Below are 22,177 nucleotides of genomic sequence, written 5' to 3' on the forward strand. Positions count from 1 at the left end.
TTTTTGTTTGTTTTGTTGTGAACTTGAATGTCATCTTCTGTGACAAAGACTGCAGTTACAAAAGAGAAACTAGATGGCAGGTTATTGATATAAGTTATTGTCACATTATGTTAATGTTTTAAATTTGACAATGTTGTGTGGTACATTGCGAACAAAGTTCAGCTATTATATTGCATCAAAGTCTAGTCTAAAAATGGCATAGTAACCTGTGCTTTAAAAAAAATAAAAGTAAAAATCTCGAATCGAATCGAACCGTGACCTTAGAATGGAAAATGTAATCGAATCGAGGATTTGGAGAATCGTGACCCCCCTATTCATGTTGTAGTGGGTTTTTTTTTTTATCCACTCTTGATTTTTGTTTGATGTAGGAGTTTGAGGACCACTTTGACGATGAGATTGACTTCACTCCACCAGCAGAGGACACGCCTTCTATGCAGTCCCCAGCCGAGGTGTATACCCTCGCCGTGTCTCCTGTGGCGCTGCCTGGACCCCCACACCTCCAACCTCCTGTCTGCGTCACAGGTCGGACACATGCACACTCGCAGACAAACAAAAGATGTATACTGTGTGTCAAAATGCATTGCTTCAAACATGCACATATTGTACATGTAGATGACCCATTGATAATGTTTTTGAATGGCTAGATTAAATTTGTCTGAGTTTTCTTCTGTTTTTGTCTTTTTTGTGTCTATTTTTAGAAAACTGCACAATTCTGCAGCACAAGTTTTTCAGTCTGTGAATTAAGATTACAGAACTATAGAGCAACTATGGGCCCTGACTTTGGACTTAAACGTGGCTGGGGCGTCTGTTTCTCAAACTGCTGTCCGCCATCTTGTTGAAAACCTTTTCCTCTTTGGCTAGTTAACTTATGTTCAAGTTTCCCTCATTCATGTTTTGAGCGCCCCCCCCCAAGTAGCCATGAAGTTGCAATGCTGAGAAGGGGAATCTATTTAGAGTGCCTTATTTTATTAATTAAAATATTGATATCTGGTGCCAGCATATCGATTATCGTATTGCACGAAGGACACCGGTTATATTGCCATATATATCGATATTTTGTCTCACCCCTACTTGTCATATGCCTTTTTATAGTACATACTGTAATTAGGTCATTCCACGAGAAAAACACATCTGATTGGGGTCTTAATAAACTTGCACTACTTGATATCATCCAAGTCTGTTTTTGTCATATCTCTGTAAAAACCCACTTTCAGCAAAATTGCAGTTTTCGGTTTGGTGAGTTAAATCAATCTGATCAAATCTTTTTTCCTTTTTTTTTTTTTTTTTTTTTTTTTAAATCACCATATTTATAAGCAAGAAATGTTAGTTTTCCAAAACTCTGTATGAAACCTGTTGATTAGTGCAGTCTTAATTAACATTGTTTTGTGGTTTGTTTCACAGAAGGATCCACAGGCTTCCAGGTAGCACGTCACAGTCTGAGTTACATTCAAGAGATTGGCAGTGGCTGGTTTGGCCAGGTAACCTGATTTTCTTTAATGTTCAACTTTTGTATTGTCCCAAACAATAAAAAATACAAATAGATAATGTTAAGTTAGGGTCATGTTTGTTTTATACTAGAGAGATGTGAAGGTAGCTGACTGTGTCATTATTATTATTATTATTATTAATTATATATATATATATATATATATAATAATTTTTTTATTCTCTAAATCTCTTATAACTGGAGGTTTATGCACATATTCTCTGCCCCTGTTTTTACTTCTTTTTTATAATCCTTAACCTGTTGAGTGGAATTTGCATTCTTCCCCCATTTTTCAAATCTGTTTCCTTGTCCGATGTTTTTGTCTGATATTGTTTGCCTCTTTTTAAAGTAGCTTTTAAATGTTCCTGAAACTGTTTAATGTTCCATCTGATGATCATGAATGTCCTGTAACAACAAACGAGACTAACAGTGGAAAGAACACTATTTTTATATAGATTTTGCCACAAAAAGATTTACGGCAGGTTGACCGGCTCTACAGTCACACATTCTGATGGGTCACAGATTTCTTTATATAAGCCCAATTACATTTAATTTTAAAAGTTATCTGTTGTAGTTATGGCTGACTCTGAGGCAGGGGTCATCACAGAAAAAGGAAATTGAAAGAGGAGATCGAGTTGCGTTACGGTCAGACCTTCAAACTTTGTCCACTCAGGGTCTCCAGAGGCATACTGCCCCTAGGAGGCTCAGGTGCCCATGTTTCCAAAAACTGGGTTCCCGAAATCATGCAGAAGGTGGCTTGGAGAAAACTCTCAGGGCCAGATGTACTAACGCTTTTTTGCCCACTTCAGGTGTATTTGTTTCGCAACAACTGCCTGTCGTGGGAACTGAAAATCGCGGTTTTCTGTGTTATGCATATGCATTCATGGGAGGGTGAAGGGGAAAGTGAGAGTTCCCCATAAAGAGATGAGAAGGGAAGTGTAAAGTGCCCCTGATTACGTATTCTGCGGTATGTACAAAAAACGGCCGTAAAAGCGCGCCTCTATTTTGCGGTGAAAATTCTCCGCCTCTTAAAAGCAGGTCTAAACCAGCCACAAGCGGGTTTCCTCGCATATGCCTCCTGGTGAAATGGCAGCAGTAATCCGAGCAAGACGACGACATAGGCCAAGGAGATGAGCTGAAAGGATTTTTGCCACAAGGATCACACTCAGTTGAGTGAACACGAAATTATTAAGCGTTACAGATTAAGCAGCCGTGCAATATTACAGTTACGGGAAGAAATCAAAGATGACATTGAATCTCTGACTCAGCATTCACATTCCAGCCGTTGTTAAACTCCTCGCTACATTACAAATATTGGCATCAGGATCATTTCAAACAGTCTTAGCCTCAGCAGTGGGAATATCGCAGCCTGCACTCAGCCGTATCATAGCACCAGTACTTAATGCTTTGCTACACCGCAATTTACGGTATAGTGGGCAGAGAAAGGCGCTGATTACCCGATGAACTGCAGGTTTGGTAAATACAACGTAAGCTGTAAGTATCGCAGCGTGCGCTTTCTGCGGGTTGGCCATGGCGCTGATAACGCTACATTCGCAAATGTGCGTACATCTGGCCCTCTGAGTAACTCCGGCACAAGCCGGCACATGCTAGAAAAGATCTTTACGACAGCAGGCGTGGTAAAAACATCACATCCAAAGGGGCCGCTAGAATTGACACAAACTGAAAGTTCCTCGTAGCCACTTTAACATGTTACATGCTCTATCTCTGTATCTTGTTTAGCGTAAAGTGGTGTTTTGTATTCACAGATCCTTCTGAGTGAAATCTACACAGATCCAGGTGGATCCCGAGTGGTGGTGAAAGAGTTAAAAGCTAATGCAAGTGCCAAGGAGCAGAATGATTTCCTGCAGCAGGGGGATCCATACAGGTAAACCGATTTAGATTTTTGACTGAAGACTATTATTTTTTCAATTATTTTTAATCAGGTAATTTATAATTAACATATTTGATTGATTATTATTAATATTTACTTTAATTACATTTTTAAAAGTATCGGTGTAGGGCAGCTATATGACATCACTGTAATGTTAGCAGCACCGTCTCCTCATCCTCTTACCCACTGGGTCAGACTTCATCTCCTCTCAAATCTTACGGATATTATTTTAAAGTATTACTTCAAAGCTTATTGCAGTCCTTATCAACATCATTATCAACAGGTTTTGTGTTATTTTGTCTATACAGAGTCCTGCAGCACCCAAACATCCTTCAGTGCATGGGACAGTGTGTTGAGGCCATTCCCTTCTTGCTTGTCTTTGAGTACTGTGAAATGGTGAGTGACCACATGCTCTGCTAAATGGTATTTACAAGCACAAACATGCAGTCTTTGTGTACTAGTGTCGAGGAATTAAGAGATTAATTATTAATTTACTGCTTGCTAAATCTCCACTTACGTAGAAGGCTTCATTACATGCATACATATTTTACTGCTGGAATAAAACATAAAACTGGGCTGTTTATGCAGCAGAATGGCAAGAAATGTTTTTTTAAATTGGTGCAAAAGGGCAGAGAAAACAGTCAATAAGGCTCGCTCTTTTTTCAGCCTACTTTTTGCGATACAGGAAACAGTATTGTGCCCAGGTTGTGTCCATAAACCCTCGTATTCTTGCCAAACAGTGCACTTAAATGAATGTGTGTCTGAAAACTTTATAGGCGAGAAGTAAGCAATACAATAACAGAATCTTTGTTTATATTTGATCAGCACTGCTTAGTTTTACAGTATAATCTGAGTTCGGTCTGAGTTTGAGAGGGAAAGAGAGAGGGGCAGCTCTGTCTCTCGATATGTTGCTATATTCTTTGTGTCTGTATGAGAAAGTACAATCTGTAGTTCGAACAACAGCCCTCGAGCAAGCGAAATGCTTTGCTGTGGTATGTGCACGGAGATCTGGGCGCTGGGAAGATCGAAGGAAGTTTACCGTAGTTCATTTACATATACTACCCCATTGTTATATTACAAAGCTGGTTGAAAGTCAGCAAAGTATCCCTTTGATTGAGAAATCTGAGAATTATTAAGCCTGTTAAACTCACAAATTCATAGGGCAAGACCCCTTTTTTAAATACTGTCCAGCAAGCATGCATAGCTGACCTGCCATATTAACCATCTGGCTGAAAGCCTACTGTTTTGATCCCAGATTAGCCCCTCTGTTCTTCTTTTCATATTGAAGTGACTCAGACTCCATCATGGCATCTGATTTATTCACTGTTTGTCTTTACTTATTCTGGGTGGGCCAGGCCCAGACTGCTGGGAGCTTCCTCCCCTCCCTCCTCTTCTGCTCCCCTCCTTTTGCAGAGATCGCATAACTAGTCTAAGCCTGAGACTTCTCGCTTTCCCACTTCACCCAGTTAAGCAACAGTCTTAATTTACGCTACTCTGGTGTCGGCTCCACCAGTTGCTGTGTTTGTGCATTTTATGGGTAGCACCTTGTGCATGTTGGAAACTGTTGAGTTCAGTCTAAATTAAACTGAGCTGTTTCTAAAGAAACCTCTGGGTTGCCCAGTGACAAATGCAATAAGACAAAAAGTTACCTAAAATATACTTAGTGTATGTATGTTTGAATTATCTATTACAGGACAACCCTTTATGACAAGTACAATAGATTTTGGACTCACAGAAAACACTGCACATTGTAATGCATTTTGATGCACTCCAACCTGTAATAAATACTAACACTCAGTCAGAGAGATGTTGATGTTTATCAACAGTTGAGGGTGTAGTTTTTTGTGGAATTAGATGACCGTATATTTGAAAATTGTTTGTTTCATTTTAATTATGAATATAAAGAGAGAATCAATATGTGGCAGTCAACTTTGATATTGTGGCGTGCCGCCATAAATTAATCAATGTATGGAAAACACTGTATTTGGTATTGAAAACATTTGACATTTTGATTTCTGCAAGTATTTTTTCGGCGATTGTTTGGGGAGCACTTCAGTTGTGGAAACTGCTAAGAAACCTCTTTATTGTCATTATACCTATGAAAGCCATGCATCGTCTGAATGCCCTAGTTCTCTAGTGTGTGGTTGCAGAGTTTCATGAGGCTGTGATTATCGTACAAGTCACATACAGTATACAGTGACACAAGTTTCAGATAATGGTCTCATTAAATTGAAATGGCTATTATGGCGGGGTTTCTATGCAGTATAGAAAAGTATAAATTTGATTTTAGTATTTGGATAATTATGAAAGAGTGTAGAAAATTGTTTTTCCAGACTATTGCCCCAATTCTGTTTTCTAAAATATAAAATTCAGAATAAAAAAAACCCAAACTGCAGCCCCCGCTTGCTTTCCTGTTTTTCCAACCTGGTAACGTGTCCAGCAGGGTCCAGTTCGGTTCATCTTGCCAGACATTGCATAACGTTGTTGGGCCGGGGATATTGTCAGTTGCCCAGGGCTGGCCTGTGTCCTGGCATTGTGTTCTTTCCCAGCCAGCTCTAGTAACACCCCTGACAGGAGATAGAAATGAGTTAAGGTGAATGACTTATCACAAGTGTGTGCGAGTCATTAGGGCAGATAGCGTTTGAAGTCCAGGTCCTGTTTGTTGAAGGTGATAATTTGTGAGGGTAGCACAACTGAGTGATGTCTGGCCTTGTTATCCCTTGCTATATAAAGAGTTTTGAGGACTTCATCCAGCATTGACCCTGCTTTCATGTTAAATTTAAAGTAAAAGACAACATGTCCGTGGCCTCTATTACTACTTCAGGCGGCATCAATCATCCTCTAGATGTCCCAACGTGAAATGTGGCACTGCAGCTGCGCAGTGGACTAGATGAATCCCTAAAAGCCTATATACTGTGACGTTCCCTCTGACAGCCCGGTGATTGATGGTGGTTTTTCTGTCCAATATCACCCGTGCCGGGTAACCCTGACTCAAAGCATTTTACACATCAAAATACATCAAGCAGCTAGTGCAGGGGCCACAGAATGTCACGTACTATAGTGTGAGTGACAGCTTGTAATGCATGGATTTCCTGCCTGGTGCCTGGCCAGGATGTTAGTCAGACCCTTCTCTGGTTCAGGGTCTCGGGCATGAGCCAGCTGACTCCTGGCTTTCGAAAGTTGTTGATCTCCGTCATATATTACAGTCGTTAAAGCAACAATCCTGGCAGTGTTATGGTAGTGCTCTTTATGTTGTTGTGATTGCGTTTGTTAAGTTAAACATTACTGACCATGCCTACAGGTATACTGAGCATTATAATTCACCTTGTGGGTAAAGTTGCCCTTTGTGGTTGGTGTCCTTTTTGACTTCTGAAGGCTATTGTGCTCTTTTGTTGGTAACTCATTCTTTAAATTAGTTTAGTTAACAAAGACTGTTGGTCACACTCTTTGCCTTGGTGGCTATGAAAAACCATGTGAGTAAACAATACACCTTTTTTAAGTGCTTTACCCTGGATTTCACATGACTTCCAATGGCCCACATGCTCTGTTTAGCTTACAAGTAAACATTCTAACAGTAGCCAGAATATAGACTGCATCTACTATCCACTAGCAACATGGACATAAATAGCTTGGATTTTTTTTACATGACTTTATCATGTGATGGCTCAGCCAGACATGAATTTGTGGATTGGGAACTTAGTACATTCTTGTTTATTCACAGGCCAGACACAAGGCCTAATCGTTTTTGCCTTAAATGTTGTTTCATTAACAGTACTGGATCTTTCCTCTGAAACTCAGACCTAATCACCTGCTGCAGAGCCTTCACAAATAAAGACAGGCAGAGCGTATCATTTACCATACATTGAATATAGCTCTTCTGTGAAGACTGCTTCTCAGAGCTGCATGCGTGCGTGCCTGTGTGTGCATGTGTGCAGGGGTAATGTGGTCAAAGCAAAACCATTTTGTTTATGTAAGACAACTGATCTAGGCTGCTTGTAGTGAGATCGCTCAGGGAAAAGTAAACCCACAGACACACTCCCTTTATTCGTCTTCACACAAACTATCAGTAACTGCATATGATTTACAATATTTAACAAAAGCACCTCGTATACGGTATGTTGTGAATCTGGTGTGTGTACAGTATGTTCTTAGAAGCTCATTCCTCAGGGGAGCTTCGTTCTGCTGGCTAATCGGGAGTCCCCTTTGCTCCAACTCTGTGGTGAACATGATATAAAAAGCACACATAACTTGGCCCTCATGCCTTCACTTGTAGGAAGTTAGAGTTAAATATTCTGATGTCGAAAATGTCCACTATCTTAAGTTGTAACAAAGTATATTCAGACTGCCCTTTGTCTTTGTTTGCACACATTGTAGTAGAGTACGATACCCTGTATTGACAGTTTATCAACCATTAAAGTCTGTTACAGGAGTCTGTAAACTTGTTCCAGATTAACTTTCTTATATTCGGTCACACTGGTGACTGTGTGAATAATTAACTCAAAAGTGCCTTGTCCTGCTGCCCTCACGGGACACCTTGTTCACCTCTCCCAACCGTACACAAGCACCGTTGATTTCACTGACCTTAGCTAGACTCTGTGACACAGCATAGAGGTCTATTAAACAGTGTTACCCTAGTTGGTCCTCTCACACAACCACAGTGAGAGAAGTGCTGAGGAGACAGGAGAGTCTACTGCCCCTGTGTGGTGGTCTCTGCACAATGCATTTAACTAGTGCCACTCCTATTGCTATGACACAAATAAGATTCTTCTTGATTTATTGAATGTTTGTTTGATTTTGGTGAGCTAATACAGCTGTGTGTTTGTCTGTGTGTGTGTTTGCAGGGGGATTTGCGGGGCTATCTGTCTCAGCAGGATTGGATGTTCAGAAATGCTGAGTTGCTGCAGCTGCAGAGGATGGCCTGTGAAATCGCTGCTGGTGTCACTCACCTTCACAAACACAACTTCCTGCACAGGTAGCACTTCAGAATTGCAACACTTAAGCAAGCTCACAGGTTTTATACCCACTAAGCTAAGCATTGTGTTTCTGTTTGCCTGCCAAAGAATACAGCTGCTGTTTATGGTATGCTCACTCTCTTGGTGACAGAAACATTGCAGTTACATATTTTAATTACATTTTTCACTAAGCCAACATTTTAGTTTTTCTTCCCCAGTGTAATTTATTAGATTAGTAGTTATCTTAATTAAATGGGTATGACCCATTCATTAATATGTAGTTCTTATATGTAGGACAACGCTGTCCACATGACTCAAGCCTTCGGTGGTTGTGCACCACCCCCACCAGTTGCTAGTAGCTCAAGGAGGAAACGGTGGATTAAAAAACAAGATGGACTCTGCAGAAGATGTAATTAACTTGTAGTTTGTATGTCCGCGTTGTCTCCATAGCTGACCGTTGCTATTGTTCTTTCTCAGCGGTGAAGTGAAACGCATCACTCGAGCTTCTGCTCGCAGAAGTCGCTGGACTACACCATTTTGTAAACATGGCCATACTGAGAAATACAGAGAGTTGTGTGGAGCTGATAGGCTTAATTAGCTTTGTATCAGCTCATTTGGCAATGGCTTGAATTTAACGTTCATTAATATTGCATCTTGTCAACACATAAAAGTAAAACACACAAATATTGCTATCCTAAATATTAGTGAAGTCATTTTACCGGGTATTTAATGTCACTTGACACAAACCTCATATGATTGTAAAGACTTAAGTCAACTGTTAGTTTTATTTTAGTGTCCAACCAGTCTCAAGAGTACCAGTGTTCTACAAAAAAGGTGTGTACAGCAGAGAGGCTGCATTTCATTTTTACCTCAGCGAGTACTGAATTTCTGGCTACTTGCAGCCAGCAGGCTACAGAGGGTGTTGGGAACGTGTGGCTTGGGGGTAACATACGATGCTCAGCTCATCAGCTCTATTTTTCATGCTCAGAATAAGCTTAGAGGGTTCCAATTACACAGCTCCCATGCATTGCCACAGTGTCAGCTGTCCTCTGCCAGAGGAATATGATGATTCTTCTCTTTGCATGTAAAAGGATAGCCTCATATTGGGCCTTGTGTTTTAATCCTTGTTACAACTCAAAGGGAGTTTTACAAGCTTCCCTTCCAAGTGTAAACATTTAATTTGCGATCATAAAAATGTTTCTGTGGCACTTTTGTTCAAAGGCCACAAAAAAGAGGTTACACAAATGAACAGGAATGATCAGTGCAGCGACATGCTGGCACATTTGACTGAGAGGTGTTTGAGGGTGCAGCGCCACAGACACAAAACCCTCGGGGCAAGACTAGTGCTGTGTGGGCTGATATCCAAAGCTGAAACCTCAGCTTTGCGATGCAAGGGTTGAGAAAGGTGCTGCAAAGAGCAATACATCTGAATATATTCTCATTTAGAAAATGGAAGGAGGTTTCTTTTAAGGCATGGTTCAGTGATTGCTCTACGTACCTTTTCAGTCAAATTTCTGTACAATTTCTGCCATGTTTGCTCTGTTCGAGTGTAGATATTCATATATTTATTATTTAGATATAAGTATTCACTGGGTTGTAAAACTCTTTATATGCGTAATTACAGGATGCAAAAGTCCTACCAAATTATGGGAGAAGATATTCAGATATATGTAAATTCCTATTTTTTAAAGCCTAAATATTCAATGCTTCGATAACCCACTGTATTTAAAAAATATCAACAACAAAACTTCTTGCAAAAATGACACCAAACTGCATTTGTGTCTGATGGTATAGGACTGATCACTGTCATTCCACGTATTAGCCTTGTAGGGGCTAAGATGTTGGACCCATTTCTTTACTGTATTCTGGGCTCTCAGCCAACAGCAGGGGACAGGGGTATTTAGGGAGTTTTAAAATAAATCTCCATTTATCTTACAGAGCTTTCAGTAGGTCTGACAGTCGCTGGGCCATGTGCACACAAGAACACTGGTGTCAGCAGTGTTTGTCGTTAGGCAGGTAAACGGGACTTGGAACTTGTGCACAGGAAATGCCACAGGGCTGAAGGAAAAGCAAAGTCTGCCTCTTCTTTCACTGTGAATTAACTACCATATGTCTGCTTAATGTGCAGAGGGAGCCTCAGAGCTTCTCACGCCCTCTCCTGGCAGCCTCACAAAACGTTTGTGTTTCCCTCTTGAAACTATATCCTGCTGCTGTATGCACGAGTCAGGAATAGCCCCCGTATGAGTCTTGTTGTAAGGTGAAGAGCTGATGCAAATGACAGAATCTTCAATAGTTGCCAAAGTCATTTCTGATCCTTGCCAGAGTCCTTTGATTCTTGTGAGGTAATCTTAGCCTTTAAAGGGGACATATGCTATTTTTTTAAGTGCACACTTGGGTTTTTACTAAAACATGTTTACATGCTTTAATGTTCAAAAAACACATTCTTTTCTCATACTGGCTGTCTTAAATATACCTGTATACCTCTGTCTCTTTAAGTCCCCCTCCCGTAAAACCTAGTCTGCTCTGATTGGCTTGTTAGAAAATGTGGTGCACCTTTTGCAATGGAAGTTCTCAAGCTATGGGTGTAGATACTCAGATGCGGGGTGTTATGTTCTAATGAGCCTGTATGTGACGTGACATAGGAAGGGAAGCCGAATCTGAACGGCTTGTTGAATCCCATGTTTTCTGATCTAGACAGCCCACAAAAAAAACGTAACTGTCCCTCCAGATACCCACATGTATGTGCACAAGCACTGACAAAGTGAGTTTTTCATGATATGCCCCATTTAAGGTTAAAAGGGGATGGTGTATTCCTTGTTGATCTCGATTAAATTTTTAATTTATTCACATTGCTTTAACTTTGCTTTATAAACACAAATAACAATGCACTGGCTAAACAAAATTGACTAACTGGCAAGAACAAGCATCAGCTGAATATTTTCATTCCAGCGATTTCATTGCAGGCAAGTCACAAACTTGCCTGCAAGCTTCATAATCTGCGAATGCTTTTCTAACTGTGAATTTCTAAACTATCTAATCCATCCAGATGTGTCATGCTGATGTTGTTCTTTATGCTCTTTCAGTGATTTGGCTCTGAGGAACTGCTACCTGACTGTAGATCTTACAGTCAAAGTGGGAGACTATGGAATTGGACCCTACAGATACAAAGTAAGCAGAAACCTACATTTTAGATATTTTTTCCACATTGAGATTTTATTAGTTACTGTATGGAACTGCATAGCCTTGTCAACACCAGGTACTGGCTGCACAATATACTGTACATTGCACTGGTTTATTGACTAAAACCAGTTGTAGTTTTATTCCTCAATAGACATAATCCAATAAAACTTCTTAGGGCTGATATTGATAAATAATGTGATTATTATTTGAAATTGCTGATTTGATGCAGATTATCAGTGGTAATCATGTGACTCATACTGTGCCTGTTTTTTATGTGGTCACTAAAACTGAGTGAAAGCATGTGCATTAAGAAGTAGCTGCTCATAATCTGATTTCAGAAACGTTTGCACACATTGTGGGCATTATAAACTCTGACACATGAAGAAATGATGATGTATGAAGTGCATACCAAATTTAGCAGGTTTACACAATGCCCACCGCAAGGCACCAGCAGCTAGGGCTGGGGACCTAATTCAATACTTTTTAAGCACCGACCGAAATGCCTCTAAAGTATCTAGAATCAAAAAAAGCCTCGTCCTTTAATACCCAATTTAAATACCTATGGAGTAAATCTCATCAGCATTAGTGAGCCAATTAGCATGCAGCATGCTTCTACCAAGATCTAATAATGCTGGTAAATTGGCTGTCTAACGTTACACGTCATAGAGGCAGGCAGGACTCTACGTTACACAGAGACGGGGTCACGTCATAGGAGCTGGAAAAAAATAAATAAAAAGAGACTGCAATAACGCCTTGCATTATATTGTTTTTTCTGCCATTGTCAAACCCATCAGAAAATGTGGCCTGTTTTTAATGTCATTTTAACTCTTCTGTTCTTTCACAAGGCACATGTGAAGAGTTTAGTAGTTTGAAGTCATGTTTTGTCTATAATTTACCAAATTCAACCACATATTCCTTTTTACGATGGATAAGAACTACTCCACTGTGCAACTGCTAAACATAACTTGTCTGATTGAAGTCTGGCTATCTGGCAGCTCCAGATGACAGAAAATAAATCTTTCATTTTAGGCTGTGCAGATTGTTTGCCTTTGATCAATTGCATGTTTCACTGAAGGATATTGTCTTCTCATGAAACTGGACACACTGCATATGTCCCAAGGCAGTTCTGTCTGCTGCATCCCTTAAATACTGCTGACATATATATATATATATATATATATATATATATATATATATATATATATATATATATATATATATATATATATATATATATATACCCATCGGATAAGGTCACCCAGTGAATCTATTTCTGTAAATAAAGGGAGATGCAAAGCAAATGTGCACAGCCTCAACAAGAGCTAATAAACACTTTTTGGTGTTGCACAATTATTTGCAGTGTTTCTTCAAAAGTTATGGTTTGTAAAAGTAGTAAATACAGTGTGTGACTGTTTTTTTTTTTTCATGTTACTATAGGAGGATTACATCATCACGGAGGATGATGTGTTTGCACCCCTTCGCTGGTTGGCTCCTGAGCTGGTGGGCGAGCGCCATGGGGGTGTGATTACTATGGAGCAGACCAAGCCCAGCAATGTGTGGTAGGTACCAGACTGCAGTTCTTCACTGACACTAGAGGGTGTTTTTAAAAACCTATGACTCATAGTGACTGTGTGTATGTTTTTAAATAAGTATTTCCTTCTCTCCTGAGAGACAATATTTTAACCCTATTTTAAGTTTTAAATTCAATCAAGATTTGTACCGCCTTATTGCCTATTATTAGGTTTACAAGACACGTAAACCGTACACATATTTGGACTAAGACAAAGACAATAAATTGCTCAGCAGTACACCTCTGGCTCATTGCTGAGAAATCAAGCCCTTTCTGCAAATACAAGAGTTTGTAAATCCTACACAATCTGGACAATTTCCAAAGGGGGGGGGGGGGTGGACACTGACACTGCACCAACTAAGCATCTCTCCACACTATACAGTCCCTTTACGACTCATTGACCAAATGCGTTTCGGTCATAAATTGCAGGGTTACGTAAGGTAGTTTTAATCAGAAGAGACCGATTTCCCCTTGAATAAAAAAATATGTAGGGATTTAAAATGATCCCCAAATTGCTTGTTTTAAATTTGTCTCTTGCTATCATAGCTGCTTCATGAATCATGTAATTTATTTATATTTACAGTACAGTTTTTGTTGGTAACAGTAGTCACAACAGCTCACCTCATGAAGTTTAATGGTTTTTGGGTCGAGGTCTTTTGCTGAATTTGAAGTGCACAAGATAACTTTGGTCCTGCAGTGAATTCCAACCGCTATTTTGTCTTCTATTGTCCATAGGGCCTTGGGGGTCACATTGTGGGAGCTCTTTGAGAATGCTGCTCAACCGTACCCCCATCTGTCTGACCGGGAGGTTCTCAATCATGTAATCAAGGAGCAACAAGTCAAACTCTTTAAGCCACAGCTGGAGCTTCCTTATTCTGACAGATGGTGAGTTTTTGGAACATGTCTATTAGAACAAATTACATACAAATATTATTGTAAAATAAAAACGGTTTGTAGTACTGCTTAAATCAGGGTTTAAGTCATTAAAGTTATTTATTATGGCCATTCAAATGTATCTGAAAAAGAAGTGACTGTTTTCCCTGTAACTGCAGGCACGAGGTCCTGCAGTTCTGCTGGCTGTCTCCAGACAAGCGAGCCACAGCAGAGGAAGTGCACCGTTTGCTTATCTACCTGCGCATGCAAGGCCAGAAGGACATAGAAGAAGACTTTGCGCAACGCTGGGATGCTCTTAAGCCTAACCCTTCCACTCGGCAGACCACTGTTAGCCACTCCTCTTTTCCAATCTTGGAACAGTTTGCTGATGATGCCCTGCGACAAGAGATTGACGAAGTTCTTACGGTCACTGAAACAAGCAAAGGTCTCAGCTTTGAGTATGTTTGGGAGGCAGCCAAACAGGACCACTATGATGGCAACTATGGGCGTTCAGGCCTGGACACAACATTGAACTATCACAGCATGTTCTTTCCTGTTTCCAGTGAAGACATCCAGGCCCATTTCCCTGATCCTGCAGCTAGAGCCACGGGCACAGAAAGGTGTAACACTCCTTCAGGAATTCCTGGGATTGTACCAGTGTTTGATGCACAAAAGCCATCTAATGGTAATGAATATTACATACAACTAGAAGAACAAGGGGAGAGTACTGTTGCGGAAAATGGGAATAGAGGGCAAGACTTGGACTTCAGTACAGGCCAGCAAGACTTTGTTGTTCTCCAAGACGTCCGTCTGGATGAGTCTAGTACTGATGCTGATTTTTTCCACCAAAGTATTGACTCCAAGGATTCTTATTTACCAGACAGCCACATTTGGTCGTCTCTTGAAAATGACAGTCCATACCACACCAACATTTTCACTGACGGGGGGTCCAAGCAGCAAGAGGACTCTCCTTCCTGGAGACGCAGTTTTATGGAGCTTCCAGAGCGCTATGGCAACCCTTTCCAGGGAAGTGCTCCTTTAGAAGTCCAGGAGGTGGATACAGATAAAAGCTATGGGGATTCTTTTTTAGGGGATTGTTCAGAAGCCCCTTACCTGGAAGATTCGGTAGACGTGGAGAGGGAGAACACCGATGCGAAGAGGCTTCTGAACACTGAAATACTAGCTGACAACTTTATGTTTCTCAAAGACCACAGCCTGATGAAAGACAGATCACATTTCTCAAGTCCACAGGAGAATTTTCTTCTACCTGGCCGAGCTCACGAACCAGAAGAAAGATTCAAAATGAGTTCTTGGGACAACCTCGAGAATTTAGGCAGCTTAAACGCAGCAGACACTTATTTAAAACCTGCAGCAAGTAGCACATCCTCAAGACAGGAACTGTTAGACTCTCCAAGTTCCAGCTTGGGGGAGTTATGCCCGTCTCTGGTAGAAAACGAAACACTGGTGCCTTTCATTACAGTGGTCACAGAAGATAACGCAAGCAACCAGCTGCCAGTTGGAAATAGTTCTTCCACCAAAGACCTTGGTCTGCAGCAATCCTCAGACAGAGGTATAGACTCTGGTTTTGATTCTACCTCAGAGAGGTTTGAGTTTATCATCAGTCAAACTGATGGCCCCACCCCTGCATTCTCTGAAAGTGCCACTACAGACTCATTGTGCACAGATGCCAAAATTCCCAGCCTTGAAGATGACCATGGAACCTCTAAGGATAATGTTCAGCCCATAGGAAGTGAAATGCCTGAAAACCTGCAAGTCCAAGCATTGTCCTCAGACAACGGACACAGTGAAGACCTCACAAGTAATGATCTGTTGAGTGAACTAATTGAGGATGCAGATATAGAACTGGAAACCACTCTGTCTGACCATGAAGAATCCTTTATGGATGCTAATGGACTCCCTATTGTCAGATCTTCTCTGTTGATCTCTGGGCCATCTTTGGACCAGATCAGCCAGGACAGTTTACTGGAAGACAGTATGTCCACCACTCTACCAACTGTAGATAATCCAGCCGAGACACCAGACTCTTTAGACTCTCTTGACATCCACAGACTCGGTGAACAAGGAGAAGAGCTGAGTGCTCAAATAGCCCAACACAAACTCCAGCCTCCATACAAAATATCAGACAGTGGGTATGAGACGGAGAACCTGGAGTCTCCTGAGTGGAACTCCCAGCCTAATGTTAAAGACCATTCCCCTGTAAAAAATGGCACAAGTGTTGCCAAAGAAGAGGAGGAGACGGAGGAGCTCACAGCTGCGACAAATCTGGTTCCACCAGAAATCATCATCTCCGAAGTAGAGGGTGTGCTGGATGCTCCCAGTGAGGATCCCTGTGAGTGCCAGCAGACAGATCACGTAGCTCCTGCTGAGGAGCCACTCATGGGCAGTAATTACAGAGACTCTGCCTACTTCTCAGACAATGAATCCGAACCTGAGAAGAAGTCTGAAGAAACTGTTCCGGGAGTTTCTGGTGAAGTCACGTGGCTGAGGAACTCTCCTGAGGTGGTCAGCGTGGAGCTCAACGTAGAGAGCGATGTAGATTCCTTAATTTCTCAGCAAGAATCTTCTATAGCTGTACAAGCACGGGCAGATGGAGAAACCTCTGCTTCTCATGTTGGGGGCATATTACAGGAGGCATATTCAGATTTCACAGAGAAATGTGAGAATGAGGCGACAGAGTCTAGCAGCAGTCCTAAAGAAGATGGAAACAAACCAGAGTTGTTCAAGGACTTAAAATCTCCTGGCCAACCAGACCCATCAAAAGATCTAGAAACATCAACTCCACTTCCTTCTGTTGCCCAATCAAAGCCAGTGCCAGAGAGCTCAGGTCATGCTAAACTCACCAGGACCTACGCGAGTGATGGTCATAAAATAAGAGAGGCGGACATGGAGGGGCGTTACCTGGGGAGGCGGGATGGCTCGGGTTTAGATGGACAGGAGGACGGCGCAGATGAGGACGAGGAGGACGAGAACAGCGACGACTCTGATGACGACATCCGTGGGTATCAGCTAAACAGCTCCAGTTCAGAAAGCGAGGATGATGCCGTGCATACGGTGCCACTTGTTGTCTCAGATGACAGTCGTGCAAAGAACCTGAAGAGCCTGTTGAAACCCACCACGCTGAACCTCCAAGCGTCGTCTTCCCCGTTTCCGGCGAGGTGCAGTGCAGATAACTCAAGAAGAGCTGTGTCTTTTTTCGATGATGTCACGGTGTACCTGTTTGACCAGGTAAAGTATGGCCTATTGTGTTGTTCATTGCCAGAGTCTGTATAGGTGTAACTAGTAAGACTCTTTTTGTGTGGCCATTGTAATTAAAATCCAACTCATTCTGATGTAGGAGACCCCCACCAAGGAACTGGGTGACCACTCCTCAGGCTCAAACAACCAGGCACCAGAGTTCAGTAGCCCAGTGCCCACTGCAAGCTACCTGAACCGGTTCACAAACTCTGAAAGCTCCACCGACGAAGAAGGTAATGCCAAAACCCTCGAAATGTATGCAGCTGCTGAAAATGGTCTTTGCCATTACATGCCCTCACTCATGTATTAAATCCCTGCAGGTGGGGGTTTTGAGTGGGATGATGACTTCTCCCCCGCACCTGCCTTCCTGCCCAAGATGGATAAAGACCCTGTATCAAAGACCATGTCCTCATCTGCAGCATCTCGCTTTTCCTCTCCGCCCCCTGCAGCAGGGCGCGTGCTGGAATCCAGCTGGACCAGCTCCTCAAACTACTCCCGTTTCTCCATTTCACCGGCCAGCATCGCTACCTTTTCCCTTACACATCTAACCGACTCTGACATCGAACAAGGAGGCAAGTTGAGCATGCAGTCACACCAAACCTACATGTTTTTTTAGTTGTTTTTTTTTTAAACACAGGCACATTGTGGGCTTATTTGCTTTCTTGCCAGTGGTTATATGAGAAGATCGATACCACTCCTCTCTGTACAGTTAATATGAAGCTCTGGCCAGCAGAAGGTTATCTTAGCATAAGCTGAAGTCTGAGACAACGCTCCAGGATGTTACTGCACCTGGTAAAGAAATAGTCCGACCAACAACCCCTTTTAAAACCACAACATGTTTTACGCTTCTTCCCCTAAGCTAAGCTAACCGGCTGCTGGCTGTAGCTGCATAATTACCGTACACACACACACACGAGTGGTATTGATCTTTTCTCTCAGCAAGAAAGCAAATAAGCTTATTTCCCGAAATGTCAAACTATTCCTTTTAAAAATTGTTTATTGCAGTCTTAATACATGGTGCAAATGTATTAAGATAGTATTTAATTCATTTATAGAAATGTACATGACATTGTCACTATCCTAGTTAATATCTTTACTGACTCATTGGGCCTTATAATATTAAATGGTTATGTTTGGGTAAAATTCAGCAACCAGTTGAACACATGTTTAAACTTCCTCTTTTGTTCACCCCAGGAAGCAGCGAAGATGGAGAAAAGGACTAGTGTTATATATTATCATCACACTATTGAAAAATGAACCTATACTCGCACTTTTTGGGAACGGAGAACGGCTGAATAAGGACAAATGACGCGGTTTGTGGGGCAAACCGTGGATGCTTCTCTCAGGCAGAACTGCTCTTTACCTACATGGATATGGCCGTGAAAAACAACCACTTTCAGCAAATAAGACGGACGATGCCCAGCTCCAGTCTGAGCCATATCACCTCTCCAGCTACATCAGTGTGTGTGGTTTCAGTTCAGTGCAATTCCACTTTCAAGTTTCTAAATGTTTGCTTTAAAGACTCCTCAAGCGTATTCCAGGTGTTTGGCTGCTTCTTTTTCTTGTGTCAAAGTGCACTCATTTTCCAGGACTTTTGCATCACCAAAAAAAATTAACGAATAAATAATTCAGACTTTTATGCTCTGAATTCAACACACTGGGCTGGCAAACATATCACTACAGCCAAATAAGTATAAGCTCTTATATTTCAGCAGTTTGAAGATCCAAGCTTTTTCTCTAACTTTGTTAATTTTGCTCCTTCATGTTGTGCGATGTTTTCAGTGGTTGCCTCTGTTTGGAAGAATTATTTGTTTTTTCGTAACCTCTCGTTGGGTGTTAGTCACAATCTCCTAATTGGAGAAAAACTGTGTGGTATCCTTCTGTAGCAGCATTTCAATAAGAAGGGTTGAACTTTACTTTAACTTAAATCCCTCATCTACAGAGGTGAAACACTGTTCCTTTAAGTTTCAAAGGAACATTTACAGTAAGTAGTTTCATATTTTTGAGACATCTCGGTAGGTATGGTTGGTGGTATTAGACAAGAAGTGTCATATTAATCCTTACAGAGGTGATCCAGTTGTGAGGAAAAACGTAAAGACAAGTTATTCATTTTGCAATGCTTCATTTTATGATCTGAAAAGTTGCTCGGATGGTTTTGACTACATGTCACGGGGTCTTGTCGCAGTGCCTGTGATGCTGTAAAGACAGCTGCACTCCCATTTTCTATCACTACAAAGTTTTAAATCGCACGTTTAGTGAGATTGTGTAAAAAGTTGGAAATTTTATTTTTAAATGTCAGAATGAATACATGTTAATGAGCGGTTTGTAAACAAATGTGCAATGAATTTCATTAATTAGTTGAAATTTGAGTTCATAGGATGACCCGGTGAACGCGGCCGTGTTTCTTCAGCAATGCGCAGGGACTTAAAGCTTCACAACAACTCACTACTAGAACAAAAAAAAAAAACACTGCTGCTTTTTATCAGCGTCATCAACAGAGTTGTCTGCCTTTTTAAAAAAGAAAAAGAAACGTGTCAAACTTAATTAACCAGTTCAGATGTCCTTTTCCTCAGTACCCCTCATCATGCATCTCTGAGCATACATCGTCTCTGTAGTGGCTGTACAGGGTTGGCTGGGGATGTGTGCGTAACATGATCAGTTACTGTATAGAGGCATAATGCAAACTGTTACGCATCAAGATATACTTTCCCTCCAAGGATTTCATGTACAGATATAAAAACACAGTTCTTTGAAACTGTAGGTTGTACCGTTACTGTATGGTTCTTTAAACACCTTTTTTTTTTTTTGAAGATTTTTTTCACAGATGACCTGATGAACAGCTGTTCTTCACCTGTAGTAGATGTCCATCTCCCCCCGGCCCCTTACAGAAGGCACTGTATATTAGATAATGTTAACCTCTGTTAAAAACCAGCAGCCCGTGCTTCAGTTAACTTGAACATTTATTTAAGGAAATCTTATTTTATTTGACTACAGTATACATTTGCCTAATCTTGCACATTTGAGAAATGTAACTTAATGTTGATCTGTACTGATGTATGTAAATGTAAATTTTCTTTTTTTTTTTTGTCTGTAAATGGGAAATGATGTAACAGAGTTATAGGTATGAGGTTTCATTTTGTAACTTAAAGCGGAGTTGATCAGAGGAACATATCACAGTTATTGGCTAAACAGTTAAATTAAGACAAAGGCAGATGTGAATTCATTCTGTCCTTTAAACTTGTAGATTTTAAAAAATATTTTTACTTCGTATTTATCATGCTTAGTGTAATTGAATGAAATGTTTATAATTACACTGTTTAATATGAAAATAAATGCAAATGAACTTCTAATTAGGGTTTGTATCTTATGTCACATTTTTCTGTGTGGTTGCTGGAAGGTAATCACTCTGGGAGTGGGGGGGGGGGGGACGTAGGCTCCAGCCCTCAGGATGGATAAAAGACAATAAATCGGAGTTGGCAGCAAAAACAAAATCTTCAGAATAGTAAAATTCACAACAGAAAAAGAATATCCCAGTTAATACAGTGAGTACAAAGTATTGTTTCATGCACAGTGCCAGGACATAACATTAAAGATGTTTGATTTGCACTGGCACAAACCATGACTAAGCACATAGTCGTCATTATCACAATCAGCAGTTTACTAGACCTTTTTCACGGTTGACATGTCATAGTGGGAAAAGCACAGGTGTATTCGAAACCATTAGTTTTTTTCGATTGCTAAACGACAGTGGGCACAACTGAAGCCCCATGTGCACAACTCAAACTACAGTCTGCATTACCAACGGTCACCTGAACTAAACCGTTCATGTCACCTGCAAAACTCATTCAAAGCAACACAACTCTTAACACACGTCTCGAAACAGGCTCAGTGCAGCCAGACACTGTACAAGCCTAACTGCGATAACACACAGTCACTCAGAATTGTATCGACTAATCCATTAGTTGATTTAATCGACAGATCTGTAAATCTGAGTTTCTCCACAAAGAGTCATGCAAAAGCACCACTTTAATTCTTGTTTACCAGAGATGTGCTTGTACGTTTCTTGGAAATAAATCATTCAGACTATGACAGACTAATCGACTAAAGAAATCTAAGTTGACTAAGACCAAAACGAACAATTAGTCGACTAATCAAGTAAGAGGGAGCAGCCCTAGTAAAAACTCTAGCGTCAAACACTAATACAGAAATTACAAACCCCTCGTCTTTATAGTTTGAACAGTTTGAGTTTACACTACTTAATAGTTTCTTTAAAGAAAATATATAGATTTTACAATACACCAATTTTACATAAGGTAAACAAGAAGAAATGAAAAGCAGCAGTTTGCTTCAATATAGTATTTTGTCTCTAGTAATTTATGGAATTACTGGGGGGAGAAAACTAAAGGTACATAACAGTAACAAAGAACAGTGACTAATCCTGCCTCTCCAGCATCATGTGGCAAGTTTTCTTCATCACATTGGACGTCTGAATCGTCTCTAAATACAAATGAATGTGGTGTTTCCATTGCTTTCACCTCCATTACTTTCTGAAAAACAGTAAGAAAGCAGTTTTAATATTGTAAAGATATAGTATTTTTCACATTTATTTATATCTACGTACATAACCTCAGACATCTTACCTGGGCACGTTGGTATCTTTGCTTTTACCTGTTTCTCTCAAACGGTACAATGTATAATTGTTTCCTTCTTATTTGGTGTTTGTATATAAAAATACTTTCTCTGTATAAATACTGTAAATGTTCACTAACTAGTCTAAAACAATACACCTGCTTAGGCTTTCAGCTAAAATTCCATTCAGCAGTGTTTGATAGGCACCAGACTGGAATCTATTCTGTTTTGAATGTGTGGTTAACAGTTTTGACAGCAGTTTGTTAGCATTTGAACAAAGTGCTGTAAATCCACAGTGTTGTGCAGGTTGTGGTTAAAGTCCTGGGATAAGTGTGTAGAGT

At 40.7% G+C, this 22,177-nt stretch overlaps 1 protein-coding gene across 1 annotated transcript in view; it reads left to right on the plus strand.

Annotated features, from left to right (window-relative positions):
* lmtk2 (lemur tyrosine kinase 2) overlaps window positions 1-20,557 on the plus strand; it is a 30,470-nt gene extending 9,913 nt beyond the window's left edge. The window contains exons 3-14 of the mRNA XM_039824634.1: window positions 369-522; window positions 1,402-1,478; window positions 3,253-3,371; window positions 3,686-3,773; window positions 8,219-8,349; window positions 11,413-11,497; window positions 12,947-13,068; window positions 13,815-13,964; window positions 14,132-17,198; window positions 17,308-17,440; window positions 17,528-17,779; window positions 18,402-20,557. Of these exons, the coding sequence (XP_039680568.1) occupies window positions 369-522; window positions 1,402-1,478; window positions 3,253-3,371; window positions 3,686-3,773; window positions 8,219-8,349; window positions 11,413-11,497; window positions 12,947-13,068; window positions 13,815-13,964; window positions 14,132-17,198; window positions 17,308-17,440; window positions 17,528-17,779; window positions 18,402-18,430 (4,407 nt within the window). The 3' untranslated portion in view covers window positions 18,431-20,557. The remainder of the gene's footprint in view (window positions 1-368; window positions 523-1,401; window positions 1,479-3,252; window positions 3,372-3,685; window positions 3,774-8,218; window positions 8,350-11,412; window positions 11,498-12,946; window positions 13,069-13,814; window positions 13,965-14,131; window positions 17,199-17,307; window positions 17,441-17,527; window positions 17,780-18,401) is intronic.
* The last annotated feature ends 1,620 nt before the right edge of the window (window positions 20,558-22,177 follow it).

The sequence above is a fragment of the Perca fluviatilis genome, chromosome 15 (genome assembly GCF_010015445.1).
Source record: "Perca fluviatilis chromosome 15, GENO_Pfluv_1.0, whole genome shotgun sequence".
Classification (NCBI taxonomy): domain Eukaryota; kingdom Metazoa; phylum Chordata; class Actinopteri; order Perciformes; family Percidae; genus Perca; species Perca fluviatilis.